Source organism: Strongylocentrotus purpuratus, unplaced genomic scaffold (assembly GCF_000002235.5).
Source record: "Strongylocentrotus purpuratus isolate Spur 01 unplaced genomic scaffold, Spur_5.0 spur5_scaffold_12, whole genome shotgun sequence".
NCBI lineage: Eukaryota > Metazoa > Echinodermata > Echinoidea > Camarodonta > Strongylocentrotidae > Strongylocentrotus > Strongylocentrotus purpuratus.
The window spans coordinates 26,151,401-26,174,233 of NW_022145597.1; the positions used below are offsets into that span (position 1 = coordinate 26,151,401).

General features: G+C 40.3%; 1 protein-coding gene across 1 annotated transcript; it reads right to left on the reverse strand.

Moving 5' to 3' along the window:
• Window positions 1-7,706: 7,706 nt before the first annotated feature.
• LOC100889064 lies at window positions 7,707-22,103 on the reverse strand. Its single transcript, XM_003724326.3, has 11 exons — window positions 21,846-22,103; window positions 14,807-17,482; window positions 13,767-13,959; window positions 13,217-13,315; window positions 12,477-13,006; window positions 11,939-12,002; window positions 11,253-11,326; window positions 10,124-10,290; window positions 9,266-9,417; window positions 8,727-8,836; window positions 7,707-7,852 (listed from the first exon to the last, which is right to left on the reverse strand). The coding sequence occupies exons 2-10, from the start codon at window positions 17,420-17,422 to the stop codon at window positions 8,748-8,750; spliced, it is 3,984 nt and encodes a 1,327-aa protein (XP_003724374.2). The 5' UTR covers window positions 17,423-17,482; window positions 21,846-22,103; the 3' UTR covers window positions 7,707-7,852; window positions 8,727-8,747.
• Window positions 22,104-22,833: the final 730 nt, after the last annotated feature.

Genomic DNA, 22,833 nt, shown 5'->3' on the forward strand with positions numbered 1-22,833 from the left:
CTATAGTTCGGTTTGCAAGACTCCACATCAAAAGCATGAGATAGGCATAATGCTTCAATATCTGTATGAATCAGTATCGTCTTGCCTCTCAGCAGTACCTAAGGGCTGACATTTCTATGAAAATGTAATGAGACGTGGACATACAAGAGGCTCCCTGGTCTCACCTATAGCCCAGTTTTCAAACGTATTGAAATTCATGGATGTTTCTTCCCGATGCACGTTGTCATGATAATGATGACGTTTTAAAATTGCCTACTGATATTTGTAAGGTGGTATAACAATCGCTGTGCGGGGAAAATATATCTAAATTTATGTATAAAAATAACAGGAGTTACCATTGTAAAAATAATTAATATCTTAGGTGGTAGGACCTATAATGCTCGCAATCTATAATGAACGCACTACTACGATCATAACCTTATTTTAGTCATATTATTTTAGTTATTCATTTATTTACCACAGGTTTGATAGAACACCTTGATCTGCACGATTTTATTTTCATAGCGTTAAAGAGAAATACAATGAGGAATATAATATATGCACGAATCTATGTATATTCACCAATGGTGTCAATCGTCCATTGGGGGTGATGAAAAGGCGGGAGAGGAATTAATCAATTTAAAAGTAATCGTAATGATTCGGAAGAGAGAATTTTCAGGCTGTTTTAATATCCCCGATATCGCAAACACGCGATAGATACGAGATCATCCTTGGACCTTTTTTCCCTGTTTTTCCAAGGATATGGTTTAATACTCTTAAATAGAAAATGGCCACTCTCGCTTCTTTCTAGTCATTACTTCTCCACTTAAATTTCACAAATCTACCAGCAAGATTTGAAGTACATATACGTTTTCATTTTTTCCATGTTGTATTCATTTTCGTGTCATGTTTCTTCCTATATTACCCTTCATTATTATGGGTATATTACGTTACAGAGATCAATGTTCTTTCCTTGTACATTTTTATTTCCCGATGGCTACTAAATAAAGGATTAAAGTAACATGCACTCAACGAATAAAGCTATAGACTGTATATCGCACTCTCCCTTTCTCTCTCTCTGTCTCTGTCTGTCTGTCTGTCTCTCTCTCTCTCTCTCTCTCTCTAGCTCCCTCTCATGTTTCTCCCTACTGTTAATCATGTTGGGGATAATATGTTACAGAGAATGATGTTCTTTCCTCGGATTTCCCAATGGCTACTAAATAAAGGATTAAAGTAACATGCACTCAACGATTATAACAGCTTTAGACTGTATTTCTCTCTCTCTCTCTCTCTCTCTCTCTCTCTTCTTCTTCTTCTTTATCTCTATCTCTCTCCCTCTCTTTCTCTCTCTCTTTTACTCATATTTCCCCCTACTCTTCATCTTGTTAGGGATATTAATTATTATGTTACAGAGATCGATGTTCTTTCCTTGTATTTCACAGTGGCTACTAAATAAAGGATTAAAATAAAGAACCAAACAATCAGCGATCAAGGCTCAAGACTGTACGTCTCCCTCCCTACTCCCCCCTCTCTCTCTCTCTCTCTCCCGTTATCTCTCTCTCTCTCTCTCTCTCTTCCCTCTCCATATTCTCTCTCTCTCTCTGTTATACTGCAAACTTGACACTAATGCATTCCCCTTGTATTTCTTATTCTCTCTCTCTTTCTCTCTTTCTCTCCCTCTTACTTTTTTGTTTATCTCTCTTTCTCTCCCTCTTATTTTTTGTTTATCTCTCTCTCTCTCTTCCCGCTCTCTTATAATGTGAGCCATTATTGTTTCGCTTTTTCAATGCAATGGTGTGAGGCTGTGTATGGCACGATAAAACACTGTCCTATTCATTCTATTCCTCTCTCGCTCCCTCACCCTCTCTCTCTCTCTCTCTCTATCCCTCCCTCACTCTTTTTATTTCTCTCTCTCTCTCTCTTCCTCCCTCCCTCTTTCTCTTTCTCTTTCTTTTTCTCTCTCTCTCGCTCTCTCCCTTCCTTTTCTTTTAAATAAATGAATATCCGCCGTTCGTAAGGGGGACACGCGCACCCATGTCCCCCCCCCCCTCCCCCGTGTAGCTATAGAGCAAACCACGGATATTTCTTCTTACATGTGAGCAGGTCAATTAATAGCTCTACCTCAACAGCTCATTAGGGAACAATAATGAAGTTGAAAGTCTCGCTCTGTCGACCACTTGATGTGGTTGTCTCGTGCTACTGAGCTCGCTCATTGCATACATGTAGTTACCGTGTTTACTGACGGCTTTGAATGGAAACATGTCCCTAGCTGGTCACAGCAGCGGGGGTGTAACATTAACCGCGAATCAACTCCAACATATAAATGAGGTAATATTTCAAAGACTTCATTTATTTCTATAGTTCGGTTTGCAAGACTCCACATCAAAAGCATGAGATAGGCATAATGCTTCAATATCTGTATGAATCAGTATCGTCTTGCCTCTCAGCAGTACCTAAGGGCTGACATTTCTATGAAAATGTAATGAGACGTGGACATACAAGAGGCTCCCTGGTCTCACCTATAGCCCAATTTTCAAACGTATTGACATTCATGGATGTTTCTTCCCGATGCACATTATCATGATTACTATGAAGTATCACAATTGCCTACTAATATTTGTACGGTGGAAGTTAGAATTCAGATAACAATCGCTGATCGGGGAATTTTTTTTCTTTTAAATTTATGTATAAAAATAACAGGAGTTACCATTGTAAAAATAACTAATATCTTAGGTGGTAGGACCTATAATGCTCGCAATCTATAATGAACGCGCTACTACGATCATAACCTTATTTTAGTTATTCATTGATTTACCACAGGTTGGATAGAACCCATAGGAAAGAAATGAGCCTGCCGCATACTCCTGCGGCAGACTTGCCGCAGATCTGCGGCAGACTTGCCGCAGACAGTCATCTTTTTCACATGCAAATTAGTTTTGCCGCAGACTTGCCGCAGACTTGCCGCATACTCTTTCAGTATGATGAAGAGTCTGCGGCAGGTCTGCCGCAGACTTGCTGCAGACTTGCGGCAGACTTGCCGCATACTCTTTCAGTATGATGAAGAGTCTGCGGCAGGTCTGCCGCAGACTTGCTGCAGACCTGCCGCATACTCTTTCAGTATGATGAAGAGTCTGCGGCAGGTCTGCCGCAGACTTGCCGCATACTCTTTCAGTATGATGAAGAGTCTGCGGCAGGTCTGCCGCAGACACTTCATCATACTGAAAGAGTATGCGGCAAGTCTGCGGCAAGTCTGCGGCAAAACTAATTTGCATGTGAAAAAGATGACTGTCTGCGGCAGGTCTGCCGCAGACTTGCCGCATACTCTTTCAGTATGATGAAGAGACCTGCTGCAGACCTGCCGCATACTCTTTCATATCCAGTACGTGGCAATAAAGTATGCATGTAGAAGAACCAGTGATAAACTGATTGATACTTCATAATCGATATTGGCAATTTCGATATTACCAATTAGGTAATACCAATATATATCGATATTACCAATTAGGTATATTCTATTCTCAATTGTATTAACTTCATCACATTGATCATTTGAAGTGTATTCACGAGTAACATTTAAAGTGACACAGGCTCGTACACATATATATACTAAATATGTATATTGTTTCTTGGTTAGTAATCATAGTTTCTTGGTTAGTAATCAATATATCTATTGCTTAAACGTGAATGTAATTGTAACATGATCAGACAAAATAATCTATTGGTTAATAATGGCAAAAGGAAAATAGAAATCACAAAAATGATGTGCATTGTCTTAATTTGCTTAACAAATCATGATAAATGTATTTTTCTGTCACACGTGTAAAGTATTAATGAATATGCATGAGATGATTGGTTTCAATTGGCCCTATTAGACTTTAATGGGATTTCCTGTGGCAGACCTGCCGCAGACTGTTCCTGTGGCGTACTGGTATGCGGCAAGTCTGGAGCAAAGTTTCGCCCTGCCGCAGATCTGCCGCAGACTGTTCCTGTGGCATACTAGTATGCGGCAAGTCTGGAGCAAAGTTTCATCCTGCCGCAGATCTGCCGCAGACTGTTCCTGTGGCATACTAGTATGCGGCAAGTCTGGAGCAAAGTTTCATCCTGCCGCAGATCTGCCGCAGACTGTTCCTGTGGCATACTAGTATGCGGCAAGTCTGCAGCAAAATTTCATCCTGCCGCAGATCTGCCGCAGACTGTTCCTGTGGCATACTAGTATGCGGCAAGTCTGGAGCAAAGTTTCATCCTGCCGCAGATCTGCCGCAGACTGTTCCTGTGGCATACTAGTATGCGGCAAGTCTGCAGCAAAATTTCATCCTGCCGCAGATCTGCCGCAGACTGTTCCTGTGGCATACTGGTATGCGGCAAGTCTGCAGCAAAATTTCTTTCTGCCGCATACTTCGGCATACTCTTTGCCGCAGACTTTTAGTCTGCGGCAGGTCTGCGGCAGATCTGCGGCAGGTCTGCGGCAGGTCTGCGGCATACTTTTCACTTTCCTATGGGAACACCTTGATCTGCACGATTTTATTTTCATAGCGTTAATAAGAAATACAATGAGGAATATAATATATGCACGAATCTATATATATTCACCAATGGTGTGAATCGTCCATTGGGGGCGATGAAAAGGCGGGAGAGAAATTAATCAATTTAATGGTAATCGTAATGATTCGGAAGAGAGAATTTTCAGGCTGTTTTAATATCCCCTTGTCTCCTCATCGTTAACCGCTTCTGTTGATATGATGATATTGTGAAACCTGTCTATAAAGACCACCCAAGGGAGACAAGAAAATGGTCTTTATAGACAGGTGGTCTTTATAGGCAGGTGGTCTTTATGTACAGGTTCCTTTAGTACATGTTTCAATGCGAAACCATTTTCAAGGGAAAGAAAAAATGACGTCTTTGTAGACAGGAGGCGGGCACTAAGATGGAGAAAGAAAGATTCTTCTACGCGCACATTTTAATCATTTTTTGTAATCACTCTAGTATTGGAAAAATAGAACTTTTAATAGCAAATCTCTCGCATTATTCTTCTGTTCCTTCTTTGTTTACATTGTTTTAAAATTGAAGTGAGAAGAAAAAAATGTATTAAAAATCGGTACAATTTATGTTACAAATTGATGTTTGCTTTCGCTTGATACATAGATATTCGCATAGCAGGAATTACTGTAAATGATTTTACCAGTCACGACTTAGATGCCAAAGATTTTTTTTCTCTTTCCGAGTGATACTTATATTCATAACACCCATGCTTATATTTACAACCATGGAATTCGCTTGATATAAACCCGATATCGCAAACACGCGATAGATACGAGATCTTCCTTGGACTTTTTTTCCCTGTTTTTCCAAGGATATTGTTTAATACTCTTAAATAGAAAATGGCCACTCTCGCTTCTTTCTAGTCATTACTTCTCCACTTAAATTTCACAAATCTACCAGCAAGATTTGAAGTACATATACGTTTTCTTTTTTTCCATGTTCCACTTTTATTCATTTTCGTGTCATGTTTCTTCCTATATTACCCTTCATTATTATGGGTATATTATGTTACAGAGATCGATGTTCTTTCCTTGTATATTTTTATTTCCCAATGGCTACTAAATAAAGGATTAAAGCCGCATGGACCCTACTGTATTAGGTCCATGATTAAAGTAACATATGCACTCAATGAATAAAGCTATAGACTGTATATCTCACTCTCCCTTTCTTTCTCTCTGTCTCTCTGTCTCTCTCTCTCCCTCTCTCTCTCCCTCTCTTTCTCCCATGTTTCTTTCTACTCTTCATCATGTTGGGGATATTATGTTACAGAGATCGATGTACTTTCCTTGTATTTCCCAATGGCTTCTAAATAAAGGATTAAAGTAACATGCACTCAACGATTATAACAGCTTTAGACTGTATTTCTCTCTCTCTCTCTCTCTCTCTTTCTCTCCTTCTTTATCTCTCTCTCTCTCTCTCTCTCTTTCTCTCTCTTTTACTCATATTTTCCCCTACTCTTCATCTTGTTAGGGATATTAATTATTATGTTACAGAGATCGATGTTCTTTCCTTGTATTTCACAGTGGCTACTAAATAAAGGATTAAAATAAAGAACCAAACAATCAGCGATCAAGGCTCAAGACTGTATGTCTCCCTCCCTCCTCCCCCCCCCCTCTCTCTCTCCCATTATCACTCTCTCTCACTCTCTCTCTCTTCCCTCTCCATATTCTCTCTCTCTGTGTGTTATACTGCAAACTTGACACTAATGCATTCCCTTGTACTTCTTATTCTCTCTCTCTTTCTCTCTTTCTCTCCCTCTTACTTTTTTGTTTATCTCTCTCTTTCTCTCCCTCTTATTTTTTTTTGTTTCTCTCTCTCTCTCTCTCTCTCTTCCCGCTCTCTTATAATGTGAGCCTCTCGTCTAGTTCTCCAAAACGATACACAATATCTGGTTAAAACTCAAATTTTATTTTCTCAAATGAAAATATGAATATTGACAGTGTACAGAGTCATATTTATACAGAAATAATTGCAATACGATATCCCGCAAAATATAGATCAGACCTTCTATCAAAATTACTGCACAATAATACTTATTATATTGATAGGTGGACAGTTGAATATACACAAAAAACAAAAACAAAATCAATGACGCATATAACATAATGTATTTCTCGATAATATACAGACATGGTTTGGTACCAAATACCAGAAAACATTTACTATTGTCCATATTTCAAAAATTCTTTCATCTAGGAACATGGAAATGATATAAAGTTCATAAGGTTCCTATTTATTGTCCATTTAACAACGGAAATTCGTCGTGTTACATGGTATTGCGATTCACATATATATAACATATACCCTCATACACAAATCAGTAAAATAATTTGAATACTGATAGTCTTAGGCCCTTTGAATATAATAATATTTAAAAGACGATTTTTTTTTTCTTTTGGAAATAAGTGTGCAAAGCATGAACCGAAAAAATGGAATATGTACATCGACCCACATTTCTTTGTTCGAAGCATATTTAGCGAAAAATTGCACGTACAAAATTCGTGGTTTGAGCTGATGTTTCGTGATTCATACACCGGTTTGGAAATGGTCTTCAAAAGACTTTAAAGAGTATACTTTTAAAATTTCCTTTGCCTCTAATGAATATTTGTCCGTGAGAATACTTCGCAGGATAATAATAATATTCAGTTCTTGTATGGCGCATAATACGTTATGAAATAACATCTCTATGCGCTTCCAAAGAGCTTTTGGAAATTATTACCCTAGCTCTAGGATAACTCCAAGTTGACAGATCGCCTCTTACAAAATAATTCTCTGTTCCTATTGTGTTAAAAAAATCGTGCGTATGTTTGTTTGACAAGATAAGATATGAAGGAAAATGATGAAGAGGAATCAAGTCCGTTCCTATCCTTCTTGTGTCGAATCAATTTCATGAAACCATTTGGCATAATCTATACCTCTTCGTGAAGAACGGACATAACAATAATAATAATATTCCGGTTATAAAAATAGCGCTTAATACAATATCTCTCAGCGCTTTACAGATATACTATTACACCGGTTATTATATTCAGTGCTTGCCCGCACACACAGTGTGCACAATCTCCACTCCCTGGGAAGCATTCCAGCCAGGCGTTACTTGACGCACAAAAACTGTTTGACCAACAATGACGGTCGCATCCTACCGGGTACCCATTTAACACCTGGGTGGAGAGTAGCAAGTGCAGGTTAATATCTTGCCAAGGGATTTCAGTGCCGTGTCGGGATTCGAACCCTCGGCCTTCGCATCAGTCAAGCGCCTTAAACCACTCGGCCACGACACTCCCACGGGCGTTCAGGGGTGTGAATCACCATCATCCTGCAGTTCTGGTGGAACCTACGAGAGAAAAAACAGGAAAAGATTTAAGATTTTAGATATTTTTCATTCAGGATCAATTCATCTACTGTGGAGTTTTCTACAAAAGTACCATAGTCCTGGAAGTGAAGGATAAGGCTCAATTTCGTTTAAAGAAATAAAATCCAAAATGTAATCGATATAGCGCTTTTACCTTGCAGTTACAAAGAACCGCAAATGAATAAATAAATAAATAAATAACTGCACACAGTTCTCCACGCTTTTGGGCCACGATGCAAATTGTTTCATCGGTATAAACAAGAGGTAATGACATCAGAGGTTAGAGTAAAAAGGCTGTTTATTCAAAGGTCTGTCACTGATATACATAACATCTCTTTTCAAAAAAGAATGAGGAAATCATGGAATAGTTTAGATGATGATAAAGTTAATGCACCCAGTGTTTACAATTTCGAAAACGGCCGGGTCTGGACAAATACTGGAGAAGTGGACCTGCCAACTTCAAATTCGACGCCGACCCACCCGGTCATGATCCGGCAAACTTAACAAGAAGAGGGGATTTGTAACTAACTTTAGAGGTTTAAGCCTGCATTGAGAAGATTCCATAAGTATCGATAAGTATCACTTAAAAAAACAGGTGAGTCAGTGTACTGCAATATCCTCGAACAAAATAAATGGGACTCTAGAAGTTTCTTGAGCTGGTCAACAGAAGAAGCAGTCTCCTCAATAGTAGCCGGTTCCACAACTTTTCTGCAACTGTAAAAATGTTACTTTCTTTGATAATCAATATCATTCTAAATCATAACTTATTATTGTAAAGATACTACAAATCACTATTCTGTTAACTTCATATTTAAAGGCGTGGTGTGAATATAGCACACTCTTCGTGTCTGCTTACCTTATCATCGGCTGAGCAGGTTCAAGCTCGTTGTTGCTCCACAGAGAGAAGAGAATCCATAAACTCATCTTCTAGATTACACCTCTCTACTTTCATGTCTTCAAGATAGCCTGCGAAAAAAGCAGAGACCTACGATAAAACCACGATCCAATCAAAAGATATCTTCAGCTACAAAGACAGGAAGACAAGTTAGTAACATTTACAATAGAGGACTAACACTTTGTGGCAATTTGTTTAATGTTTTAACCCCTTTGATATTGGCCACTACCTACAAACAGGACAATTAAGATTTCTTTTTTACATTATCGGTCTACTTTTCAACACGACTGTTTTCTTCTTTTAACGAACAAATTGCGGAATTTTAGATGATGATATTGATCAATTTCTTTTTCTCACACATCTCCTCATAGTCGCCTCATCCCCCTATTTCCCTGTATCTCTATGTATCTATCTACATTCTAATCATACAGAGTTATTTAACCCTTTTCAGCTGAAATTTCTAAAATATCAAAAATATCCCATCAAGATATCCATCTTACCAAATATAAGGCTCTTCATTTCGCTGCTCTGGTCCAATGCTTGTTGAATACATGTTTGCCCTGTAGCTTTAGGTAGAAAGGGATCAGCGCCGTGGGACAACAGAAGGCGCACAAGATCAGTGTGGTTATTTTCTACGGCATCGTTGATTGGTCTAAATGAGATAGAGAGAGCATTGGTCCGTTATACAATGAGTATTGGGCAGCTTGGGAAGCTTAAACGTGTAGCGAGAAGGCGACTTGTTGAGTTGTTCAAGTCGGGAGGGCGAGACGGCGACTTGGCGCCTTTTCGTCTTCTCGTCTTAAACATGGCGAGTTTTAATTACTCGCATTCTCGCCTCTCCGTCTAAAATAGGCGACTTGGCTTTCGTTTAATTACAAGCTTTCGTATGCAACTGAGAGAAACGGTGCACGCATAAAAAAGCTGAAACCTTCTTGCCGATAAACTGATAGAAAAGTAAAGGAAGTCTCTGTGGAATTAATTAACATTGTCCATTATTTGACCATATTAATTCACGCATTCTGTCAAAAATATCTAGGCTTTCAGAGATTCAATATTACACCAAACTTAAATGAAAAATGCATCTATTACTAAATTATCATAACTTAAATTGCCGTTACCATTCACGTAAAATAAGACACAGAATGAATAAGAGAATGAAAGCAAAGGAGAGAGAGGGAGAGGGAGGGAGGGAGGGAGGGAGGGAGGGAGAGAGAGAGAGAGAGAGGGAGAGAGAGAGAGAGAGGGAGAGAGAGAGAGAGAGAGAGAGGGAGAGAGGGGGAGAGAGGGGGGGGGGGGGGGGGGGGGAAAATAAAGAGAGGGGAAAGACGAGGTTCAAAGACTACAGAGTGCTCCCTGACCTTGTCCCGTCGTTAGCTTGTGCGTTCACGTCAGCGCCATGATTGAGTAGAAACATGGCGACATTGAGATGTCCTGGTACACAGCTATCATGTAGAGACGTGTAGCCTGCCTTGTCACGAACGTTCACGTCCTCCACGCTATTAGCAATGCAGTAATGTAGTATCTCCTGTGTATGAACGGTGACAAGAATTAACATCTTTAAAGCCTCACTGCACTATTTAAAGCTACTTGCGCCCTCTATATAGCTAACAATGCCTAAGCGGTGACCGGTCCCCCATGGTCCCTATTTTCTTATGTTATTTGAGAGGTGATTTGATGAGATAACCGCCTGTCAGTGACCATGCATGGAGGTCTAATCCCTCCTGGCCTAACTAGTGCGGATAGGCTTGAAGACAGACTGTTTTGATCCTTACATAACGATCGCAAAAGATTCTCCAAAAACCAAGCCAATAAACAACCTTGTCTATCACGTTTTTTGCAATGTGTCATCAGTTAAATGACGTTTTGCGTAATTAAGCCGAACGTGCTTTCTATGGGGTATAGAAAAGGGTTTTGCCCGTGAGTTGATTTCTCGATGACTTTGCGTTCCATTTCAAATAACAATCACATTACTTCCTGTTGAACTGACATTTTAGACAAAAATCATATTCCCATAACAGTATGGCTATGATGTGGGTTACATCTACTTCCAACACCGCGCTTTAATTGAGAAAAAGAAAATTGGGGTGAAAAGATAATTGCCTTAGAATATAGCAAAATACTCGTGGCAGATTACTCTTTGCTGGGTGAAAATGTCTTTTCGTCATTCTTCTTGTTTTAAAATAAAGATCCATTATATAACACTGTATTGTACAAGGTTAAATCTATGTTTAAACAATATATTGTTTGTCTAAGGTTCACCTAATGTAAAATCATTTACGGAAACATTCATTTCTCTGTCCTGAATTGTATATTTGAAACAGTTCAGAAGTCAAAAGAGTTAAGAGGTCGAAACATTCATGAGTTTCTCCATGAAAACGAAAAGAGAAAGACGGGAAAGGGGAGTAGTAAACAAGTTACAAGATTTTCAATTTATGAATCCATAAGCAGATCTATTTATATTCATGGAGACAAAACGTATATTCTTACCATATTTCCAAGTTTAGCGGCTCGATGGAGTAAGGTTTCACCGCGTTTCCTGTTGATAACGACTTTAGTCATTCCTGTGAACGGATGTTAAAAAAAAACGAAAAAAAAAAAACGAGTAGACTTGTTTTACTTGTATCATGTTTGATAAAAAACTAACCTGAAATATGTCAAGCGTGATAAGAATCTTGGTGAACAAGAAATATGCATTTGGCAGTTCAGCAGAAATAGACATATTCACAAAGTTTATACATATTTTTTAAACAAAATCATTCTCGACAACTGAAAAGGCTTGTTCGACATGGTCACAACTAATGTATGAAAAGTGAATTCCATTCATGTGGGTGTCATTTTGCCTAGCCGGTGAATCAAAAAGTTGGTAACCAAGGGTGTGGGGAAAAAACATGCATAAATTGAAATAAACATGTCTATTGGTTTGCAATCCATTTCCTCCACGAAACGTATTCCTGATTCCACCTCTAGACCAAACACCATACATAATCCTAACCCTAATCCTAGGCCTAGCCTACAATCAAACGTTAACTCTAACCCTAACCATACATCGTTGACGATGTATATAGCCTGGGGAAGATCTTGCCAGAGCAAATGTTGGTTCACCAATTTGGGAAGTGAGATTAAATATCCAATGAGAACGAGATTAAAATAAATCTGTATGTTGATATCATTACCTAATGGCAGAACGGATGAATCAGTATCCACTTCTCTTGGCTTCATCTTACTTGTGGTATCAGCCTGGGTACAAAAGGAAATGAAAGCGACACTATTTATTAATAATAGCTATATATGTTTATTACCCACATATCCATCCAAGGTAATGCACAAAGCATCTACTATCAAAGGAACGAAATCATGTATGAATGCCGCCCTTTGTGTATATTTAGGAAAGAATATAATGAAAAGATATTCTCCAGGAAAACATTTCTGCGATTTATTATCATTAAACGTCCGCTGCTGTTGGCAGTTTTTGTATTTTTGAAAAATGGTAAGCATTTACTGTCGTAATGAAAAAACTTACCATACACATCAATGAAATTTCATAATTAAGGTCAGGCAAACTTTATCAATAACTTTCTTCGGTTATCGTAACATACGATAACCGAAGTTAGTTATTGATAACGTTTGCATTAATCAATGTCCTCAGTTTACTTCTTAAACATTATTGTGCCGTCGTCAACCATCCTATAACTGCTTGAATTACGTTCTCACCTCAATACTGCCACTGACTTCTTCCCTTGCTTGCAGTTCATCTTCACGTGGAGGGTTTGTATCGGCCTGGTGCTCTGCAGATGAAGCAGAGGCCTTTGTCCTATCCCTGTGCTTATGTTTGGTCTTTCGAGCTCGGTTACGTTTCCGGTGTGACAGGATGCCATCGCTGCTGCAGTTTCCATGATGGTGGATGTTCCGAACGTTGACGAACTTCAACTTGATATGATTCTGGGAATTCTCTCCTATCTCGACCCTCAGAGGTTGATGCGAACCAAGGCTGGACTTGGGTTTGGACCCGGGTGACCCGGATGTAGCCTGTGCTTCTGAGATCGTATCCAATTCCCCGCCACTTGGGTCAGAGTACGTTGCCTTTTTTCTTCTAGCCTGATGATGATGCACATGTTTGCTTCGTGGAGAGTAGTCCTCATCACGGTCGTTGTCGACATCGTCTTCTGTTTCGTCATCGATGGCATCATCCAGGTCGTGTTGTAACAGCTCCATGACCAAAGCGTGACTTGACTGGTCTTGACCTGCATTTAAAACAAGAACAAACTGACTATAAAATGTCTTCATGGTTGTATTGTGCAATATTAGAGTGATACCGAAGTGACATTAGATAATGGAAACTGATGAATAAAGACATTTCTTTGCGAATGAACTAACTGCCTCTACTATCTGACTCTACTCTTGGCAAAGGTAATCACGCGGTCAAAATGGTGCCTGTGTGCAACATGCATTACCTGATGAAGCAGTTCTTGTTCTGGTAGGCAGTATGGTAGGCACGAAGTCTTTGAAAACATAGTGTCTGGATGGTGACGAAGAACGGGAGCGTTTGTCACCTGAAATCAAGAAATATTTACACAGTTAGATTTATATTGCGAGGGTGCAGATAAACGTCATACTCCAATCAAAGGAAGATTCACATTTATTTTATGAGAAACAGGGATTACGGTTATAATACCATGTGATACTCGTGCTTTCTATGGAGTAGTAAAAAACATGATGACGTGTTCATCACTGAAAGTTCCCTCATCTTATTCAAAGACGGTCTAATATACCAAGTGCGTTACATTTTATTTAGTCTTACTGAACGTTCATTGGGGTTAGATGATCAAGACTGTGATCCATACATGAAGACATCCAGACACGTCAAACCAAGCTAGGAGTATAAGCAATAGTCGTCCCGACCCTTATCATAGATTTAAGAACTACGCATTATGTGGCCCTAAATTGTATACATCAGCAGATATTCCAAAGAGTATAGCACTCAGATATGAAAACAATCCTTACATCGATCTTGACTACCTGACGTTGAAGGGGACTTTCTTCGTCTTTTCCTTGACTGCCGTCCATTGGTGTTGATTCGTCGTTTTTGTTTTCGTCTGCAGCTCTTGATATTCAAGCAAGAGTCTTTCTTGTCATCTACCCTCTCTTTCCTCCGAATGATTTGCTTCCTAATGTCTTCTATGCGGACTACAGCGTTCTATAATAAGGAAATGAGAACATCAATCAAAGACGGTTCTAGGACACCTATGACATCCACCCAGGATAACCACCCCCAGTCAACTACCCATAGGACAGCTACCCCCTAGGACAACTACCCCCCCCCCAGATAACTACCCCTATGACAACCATCCTCTAGGACAACTACCCCCGGACAACTATCCTAGGGGGTAGTTGTCTGGGGATAGTTGTCCGGGGTGTAGTTGTCCTAGGGGGTAGTTGTCCTGGGTAGTTGTCCTAGGGGGTAGTTTTCTGGGGTAGTTTTCCGGTGGTAGTTGACTGGGGATGGTGACCCGGGGGTACTTGTCCGAGGGTAGTTGTCCAAGGGGGTAGTTGTCCTCTAGGGTAGTTGTCTGGGGGTAGTTTTCTGGGGGTAGTTGACTGGGGGTGGTGATCCGGGTTGGATGTCCAGGGGGTAGGTGTCCGGATACGATCAAAGACAAAAACACAATGCTCTCATATAATAATCTGAACTGAGCACAACGATTTTCAATCATTCAAGCATTGTTCCATCAGTCAGTTAGTAAATGCTCAAATGATAAGGTAATGTCGACAGTCAAAGGTAAAATATAATTATTGGAGAGCTTAATTTATTTAATATTTAATGTCATTTATCGGTCTACTCATGAATCCGCCTTTAGATGATAAAAAGTCAATTTCATTTGTAACTCAATTAAGTTGCGAGTATAGTATGTTTTCCTTTTACCCATCTTATGCAGGGCTTTCTACTTGAATAAACTGCATGATAGTAATTGTTGATTGGATAGGTATAAACGTTTTCTATAATGTTGAGTTTTGTTTTGTTTTGTTTTCAGAATGAAACTCACCTTTAGAGTATGCTTTTCCTTGCACAGGTATTCTATGTCCGTCTTAGCATTGGCATCATGCGCCTTGGTTGAAGGGCAGTCTGTCTCGTTGGCTTTCCTGCTTGATACGTCACGGAGACGAGATGGTGATTCTGCCTCATCCTCGAAAATAAAATCACTCTTCTTCATCACCTCCTCAGAAGAAGTCTTGGCCTCGGTGCAGAGTTCCACTCTCTTTATCGAAGTGTCGCTTAAACATGGCACTGGACAGTCCAGCTTTAGAGGGTTGTGCGTTTGTGATGGGGCATCGGTAGCCCTACTGTGTTCTTTAGTAACTTGGGGTAACACATTTGCAGAATGAACAGTAGGTTGTGACAGTTCCAAAGCTTTAGATGCGAACTGACGCTCCTGATGAATTGAATGCATTTCGAAGGTCGTAACAGCTTGGGGACCTTTGGCAGATTCTTTAGGTTCGGGTTGTGTCTCATGTTCATTAGATGATACCAAAGAGGCTGTTGTCGAGTTTTCCGTTAAGTTTTTTTCCGTCCGTTTGGTCTCGCCGTGCAATGTCTCTCCACATGTTTCGGCTGGTGTGTGAAAGTTGTTGAAAAAATCATGGCTGGATGATAAGAGACGTCTAGCAACTGAAGAAATTGAATCTGTAGAAGGCTTGTCCGGTGCTCCCTTCGTTTTCGCCTCAACTGCTTCTTTGTAGGAGGGTAATCGGCTGTTACGTCTTCCTGACGGTATCTCTTCGGGGAGTTGTTGGTCGTCTTTGTCTATGGAACAGGGTGAACTACTTCCAGTCAGATCAATGACAATGTCTTCGTTGTTCTTATATCCAATATCATCTTTCAACGAAGTTGTTGCTCTTGATTTCGCACGAGCAGGAGTATTACGCCTCGATACCTGCTGAGTACACTTGACCATTTTCGTAGGCCGGGGAGGGCAATTGACCTTTGTCATCTTTGATAGAGTTCGAAGCTCGTGAGACACATTACTCATCTTTCTGAGTGCGATCTTATACTTTGGGCCAAACACCTGCAGCTGTCTACGTCTGCGTTTCAGCAACTTATCATATTTCTCACGAAGAAATGCTGCCTTTTCGTTTCCGTCCAACGAATTGAAATGTTGTAAGTTTTTTCGTCTCGTGACTTCTTGTTTACTGCCATTGTAGCGTGAGCTATGTCTTCCACCTTCTTGCGGACTACTACCTATGTTGTAAGGTGCGTTTACATTTTGGTCTTTATGTTCATTGATTTGGTGGTGTGGAAAGTTAGGAAGATGCATGTTTCTGGGGGTTGGCCTGTCTGGTGGAGGCTGTTCATGAGGTTGCCTGGTAGCAAGGGTAAGCGGAACACCTGAATCACGTTGGCGTACCATATTCATAACAGGGTAAAAGGGATCGGGTAAAAAAGTCGGACGTTGGTGCATACCAGAAAATGTTTGTTCATTCGGGTTGATGTGCTGTCCATGACTATCATGAACTGTTCTTCCTGATATTTGGGCATTCGGGTTGGACCTGGCAAATGGGTTCATTGAATATTGCAATTCTTGTATGTCGATCTGCATCATAGCCTGTCTTTGTATCTCATTCGAAGGCATCATATTCCGTCCATTTGCATCACCCTTCTTTTCAGCCGGGTGGTGCCTTTGGTGAGTCAAGTACGCTTCATACCCTTGTACTTCATTAACTGAACTGTTATGATGCACCACACCTGTCACCTGCATTTGTTGATTGTAGGACAATGCCTTCACCGCATCTTCCACCGTAGCCATGTCTAGGTCCCCGAATCCACCCATTTGCTGATCAACCGACAATGGCAGTCTGCCGTGGTTGGAAAGCTCGTGTAATCTGTTGACATGCAGCTGGGGATTTGTTACTTGAATTTTCTTTGTGACAGTATGGTCGATCTGATCGCAGGACATGGAGTTGAAGCTGGTCTGGTCTAGATGTGAAATAGGTATAGCATGCCCATTTCCTGCGTGATCGACAACCTGGTCCGGAGCAACTACTGCTGCGGATACTAAGCAACCTAAAAGTTGCTTAACATTCTGAACGGTAATATTCTGAAGGGACGACTGTACCACGATGCCAGTATCTAAGTAATTACCCTCTTGACTGGTAGCTATTGGCAATGTCTGTTCTGTCATATTGTGAATTGCTTGACTATCTAAAGATTGGGCTCCCGGTAATGTATTTGCTCGCAGATGCGATGCAGTGGCATTCCCCCTGGGTATGGTTGATCTTAGAAAGGAGGGTTGCTTCCTAGCTCTTGGTTTGACAGTTTTAACTTCACCCTTCTGGTGACTATCACAGCCTTGGGTATTGATGTTCTGCCCCCTTTGGGGTTGTACATGGGCAACTCTCCTCCTATCAAGCCCAAGCGAAGATGACATATGCTTTGACGTCCCGTTCGTAGAATTTGTCAGCCGATTATCAGGAAAGGATGAATGATATAAAGGACCATGTCTCGCCTGTTCATTTCCAATGTGATGAATTCCAGCTTCTTGAGTCATCCATGAATTGAGTTGTGGGGTCAGATCAAGTGGTTCGGGCTGACCCATGGTCAACAATCTCTTGCGCGACCTGCTCTCTCCTTGTGTCCCATTTCCCATTGACCCGTCCATGTCCATGTAATCTTAGACAGTGCGCAGTCCATACAGGTTCGTCCAACACTCAGACGTCACGAAATTCTGCGAATACAAAGGGACGAGGATAAATTACGAAGGATAAACATGGCAGAAATGAATGCGGCTCAAAGTACACATTTTGCATTATTTTACGAATATTATGTTTACATTCCAGACTTGCGATTTCAACCCAGATATACACAAGATAACGGTACGTCCAGCCTTTTGTATTTATTAGTTTTGGTAATAGAGATACTATCAACTATAATATCAATGAGGTGGGTGGACCCCTCACCCCCCCCCCCCCCCCCCCCAACTCCGGAGTCGGAGGGACCGTATGCATGTTCCCCAAATCTCCGGTAAAGGGGTACTTCGCGCAACAAAGTCAGGCCCGTATTGACTTATACACACCGAACTTAGGGGGTGCTTTCGAAGGGAGCAACATGGATACGTGTACCCCTTAATAACAACGAGTGGGGCGAGGGTGGACTGCGTTATGCAAATCTGGACATGTTAAGCACGGCAGAGAATTTTTCGCATACAGAGCGATGTCCCTTATACAAAACCATTTTGATACGCATGAAAAATTCCCATTCTTCTGCACAATATGAAGCTCATAATATAATGGAGGAGATGGTGACGTGGCCAATGAAAAGAATGTGGGTTAAATACCTCCGACGGCACAATAAGAAAAAAAATTCAATGAGACGCATGAATATTGTTTACAGTTTTGACGAAAGGGGGGCCCCCTCGGTGCTACGGTAAACTCATTCACTGTCCAAGAGTGAAATAGTGTGGTAGCTTGTCCCGAAATTGTCACCTGATTTCACTGTTAAGATTTGACCCCAAAACTGTCTTTATAGATCAATAATATGAAACTCATTTCTTTTTAAATACTTTTTTTTATTTTTTATTTTTTTTTAATTTTTACTATTCAGTCTTTTTCTGAAAAAAGCATTGTTTTGTTCTAGTTTTGGGGTTGAAATAACTGTGTAGTGCGGTAATATCTTTCTATTATGTTATTGTGATATATTTTCGTCCTATACATTCTGAAATACTGAACAAGGACTTGTGTTGTATTTATTTTTGTTTATCAAATGGTTAAAAAAAGCTTTGTTACAATTATGTTGCAGTTTTGTATAAGCTATGTTATTTACGAAAAAGAATTGGGGTTTTGTGAGATAAAATCAATGAATACAACAACAAAAGTGCAGGTGTTTAATGGAATGTGTACATAATCCTGTATGTTATTGTTTGGCTACGTTTAAGAGAAAGAAGTACAATCGTTTTACAATTTAATAAAATACTAATGAAATTGTCACTTTACACCACATTCCTGACAAGCTTTTCAAACATCAACTAAAAAATGAACATCTCAAAATATTTTACCACGAATTTGTGGCACGGAATTCCAGTTTCATTAATCTTCTTATCAATAACAACTGCCACAGATCTATGACAAATCTGCTCACAGCCAATCAAATGCAAGAATGTCTCTAGCTTATAACAATACACCCTTTTATGGTTACAAGAGTGCGCACGAGCAGACAAGGGCGCCATTTTAAACTGCGAGTACAAGCTTCACCATAAAAAAAAGAGAGAACAATTAATGATGAGAGCCCGATGAGAGTAGTTAATGGTTATTTAAAGCAGAAGCGCATGTGTCACTATGACGTGAGCGCACAGTGCAGGCAGTGACGCAACAATACATGCATGGGTGTCGATCCGGGGGGGGGGTGGGGGATATATCCCCCCCCCCAATATTTCAGGTGGAGGGGATGGCCTGTACAATCATCCCCCCCCCCCCCAATAATTCACCATAAAAAAAAGAGAGAACAATTAATGATGAGAGCCCGATGAGAGTAGTTAATGGTTATTACTCGCAAGATGACCATCAATATACACATTTTGCTATCTCATTTTCATAATACATACATATATAAATAGAAAACGAAGTAAATGAGACGACCGTATATGAGACAAGTATAAATTTAATAGATTGAATAAAAAATAAAAAATTTATTCAGCATCATAGAAATGCAGTGCGCCAAATGCAAAGCCGCAGCGTTAAAAAGCAACGAGCTTAGTAAATGTTAAGCGCGAAGCGCAAAAGTGCAAAAAAGCAGAAGAGAGTGGGAGAGAGAGATAATGAGAGACAGAGAGGATACAGGCGCGTAGCCAGGGGGTGGTGGGGGCGGTCACCCCCCCCCCCCCCCAAAAAAAAAAGAGAGAGAAAGAGGATAGGAAGATGACGTAGGAAGAAAAAGGATTAAGAGTCGAGAATGGTACAACGAATCGTCTTCTTTCTCTAGTAATTTAATGAAACGCCAAAGCTTCCGCGCTTTGCGCGGGAAGGGGGGGGGGGGGAAACTGAATTCAGCAAGGATTAAGAGTCGAGAATGGTACAAGAATCGTCTTCTTTCTCTAATAATTTAATGAAACGTCGAAGCTTCCGCGCTTTGCGCGGGAAGGGGGGGGAACTGAATTCAGCAAGGATTAAGAGTCGAGGATGGTACAACGAATCGTCTTCTTTCTCTAATAATTTAATGAAACGCCAAAGCTTCCGCGCTTCGCGCGGGAAGTGGGAACTGAATTCAGCAAGGATTAAGAGTTGAGAATGGTACAAGAAGCATCTTCTTTCTCTAATAATTTAATGAAATGTCAAAGCTTCTGCGCTTCGCGCGGGAGAGGGGGGGGGAACTGAATTCAGACAAGGATGAAGAGTCGAGAATGGTACAACGAATCGTCTTCTTTCTTTAATAATTTAATGAAACGTCAGTGCTTCCGCGCTTTGCGCGGGAAGGGGAAAACTTTCCCTCCCCGAACCCACCCACCCCCTAGGAGGTGCTCACTACCGCCCCCCCCCTAAATTAAAATCCTGCCTATATGCTTGAGAGGATAATAACCCAGGTAGCAAGCCCATGTGGGACTCACATGGGTCCCATATTCTCTAAAATGTTATCTTTATTGAGGGTGATTTGGAAAAGTTAATAACTTGGAAGGAAGGGGGTGCAAACTGCCACACGCCTCTACCTCTTGGTTGCTTTGATCCATTGCCGAAAACATTGTGGCACCTATCATCCCCCCCAACCGAGGATAGAAATCTACACCCTTGAATACATGCGCGTCTGAAAACATTGATGACGCAATGTTAACTCGCAAATCAAAATGGCGGCTAAAGAAAAAAAAATGCCGTCTGGGCTCTGGCTTAATGGAGCGGAAATGATCTTTAAAGAAATCTTTTACAAAGAGTAACTTAGGCCACATTACTCCTGCTGTGTTCTTTGACGTGTAAATGAATGGCAACTGCACTCCTACACGAATTCACCTAGCCCTGTTTAAAGAGATTTATACATTTGAAGCGTAGTGCACTTTAAATAATCACACACACACAAGCCTAAAAAAAGTGGTTTACCGTGGGATATCTGAACAAGGCTTTAAGCGGGCCTGCACTACTTACTACTTGCGCCCTCTATATAGCAAACAATGCGTAAGCGGTACCCGTTGGTCCCCCATGCTCCCCTTCTTCTTATGTTAATTTAGAGCTGATTAGATGAGATAACGACCTGTCAGTGACCACGCAGGGAGGTCTAATCCCTCCTGGCCAAACTAGTACAGACAGGCTTTAAGTGATGAATGATTCAACCTTCAACGTGGGAGGCTGCAATCAATTCAGGTGATTGAGACAAAACCGCGCGACATCTGTAAAACATGAGTTGCTGGTAGACTGTGCTTATACAACGGGATTTCATGCCATCCTTTCAACCACCAACGATTACCAACTCTTGATTAAAGGGTTTTCCAATGATATACAGCTTCCACCAACTCAAACCACGTTTACATTTACTCTGACAATGCAGTGTCATGCATGCTACACAGTTACTTCGATAAATAGCTTTAATGACTGTTCAAATTCGTGAATGTTTCCCGGAATGTTTCTTTCCCAAACCCATGACCGAGAACTACATATTTGTAATAGACCTGTGTACTCGTTTTTTGTGTTTTTTTTGGAAAAAAAAAGCTTCTCTCGATGACTGGATGGAAAGCTTGTTGAAGGCTTGCCTGACTTAGCAACAACTGACGTAAGCAAAGTTAATTCCAGAAGTATGGATGCAATTTTGCATATCAGGTGAATCAAATCTCTGGTAACCATGGGGTTCGGGAGAAAAACATGCCTAAAATGAAATTAATAAACACGTTTATTCCCCTGCTAATTAAGCATCTCCGTAGAGGAAATGCTCTTTGCAGGCATTGTATACTGCTACGTCAGGCAAGCCTACTATGTATACGCTTGGGGTCGTTTCGTTTTAAAGTATACATAACAGCTCAAGAGTTTAGTAAAAAGATCTCTTCACATCACACAACCATTACATTACATTCCAATAAGCGTAACAATGTAAAATAAATCACCAATATCAATATTTACCGCTAAATGGTATCCAGACAGAGTAGCAAAATAAATGAAGAAGGGGAGTGTAGTTGGTTCACTTTGTTAGCTCTGTCTGCCTTCTCCAACAAACTGACGTAGACAGACCCCGTTTCGAAACTTTGGAAATTATCTGATTGATAAACGTCGGTAAACACCCAAACACACGCGCACCACACATTTACACACACACCACACGATCCAAGGCAGAAGGTACGAAATATCTCAGCGTTATGATCCAGATGCATTGAAGTGAACAACAATACAAGATACCAGCAATACCACTACTATGCACAGAATTCGTTTCACCTTGTCAATAAAAAGCCGTACGTCGAACAAAGGGTAAAAATATGGTAGCGGTGATGATTCAACTGGACTCCATATAAGGTAGAAACAAGTGGGCGTTTCAATAAAATAACTAGGGAGGTGCTCCCTCGTAAGTAAATACCAGGCAGGTTAGACAAGCCATACAGGTTCGCGTGAGTTGCCACGTGATTCATTGAAATACATCACTCGCAAAATATGCAGTAAATTAACCCGCGCCCATTACATTATTTACTTGATTTTATTTTATTTGATATGATAATGATTCGTTTTGATTTCATTTGATTTGATATTGTTCGATTTTTTTTATTCGATATTAATTCATTGGATGACATTCGATCCATTTGATCTGGTCTGATTGGATTAGATTGGATTGGATTGGATTGGATTTAATATTCGATTCCATATATAGTTATATCTTTACAATGTGTTTTAGACTGTTTAGACATGTGTAATGATATCAATAAAGATGTCTTCATATGTAAGACTGGGATGGAAATCATCATAATAAATACATATCATATGACAATTTATAAGTAATGACAAAACTACTTACTACTGCATGCTACGTATTAAATTTCACTTCAGCATTTTACTTTTGTAAGATACCATCAGAGTTATATTTCCATATAAAAAACCGTCAGGCGTGTATAAAGTAAAAGTA

Excerpts from the sequence above, each read along its gene's own strand:
- LOC100889064 (XM_003724326.3), bottom strand. The coding sequence starts at position 17,422 with ATGGACATGGACGGGTCAATGGGAAATGGGACACAAGGAGAGAGCAGG. Across the intron at positions 13,007-13,216 it reads AACAAGAACTGCTTCATCAG|GTCAAGACCAGTCAAGTCAC; the intron begins GTAATGCATGTT and ends TTTTAAATGCAG. Across the intron at positions 12,003-12,476 it reads AAGTCAGTGGCAGTATTGAG|GCTGATACCACAAGTAAGAT; the intron begins GTGAGAACGTAA and ends TTTTGTACCCAG.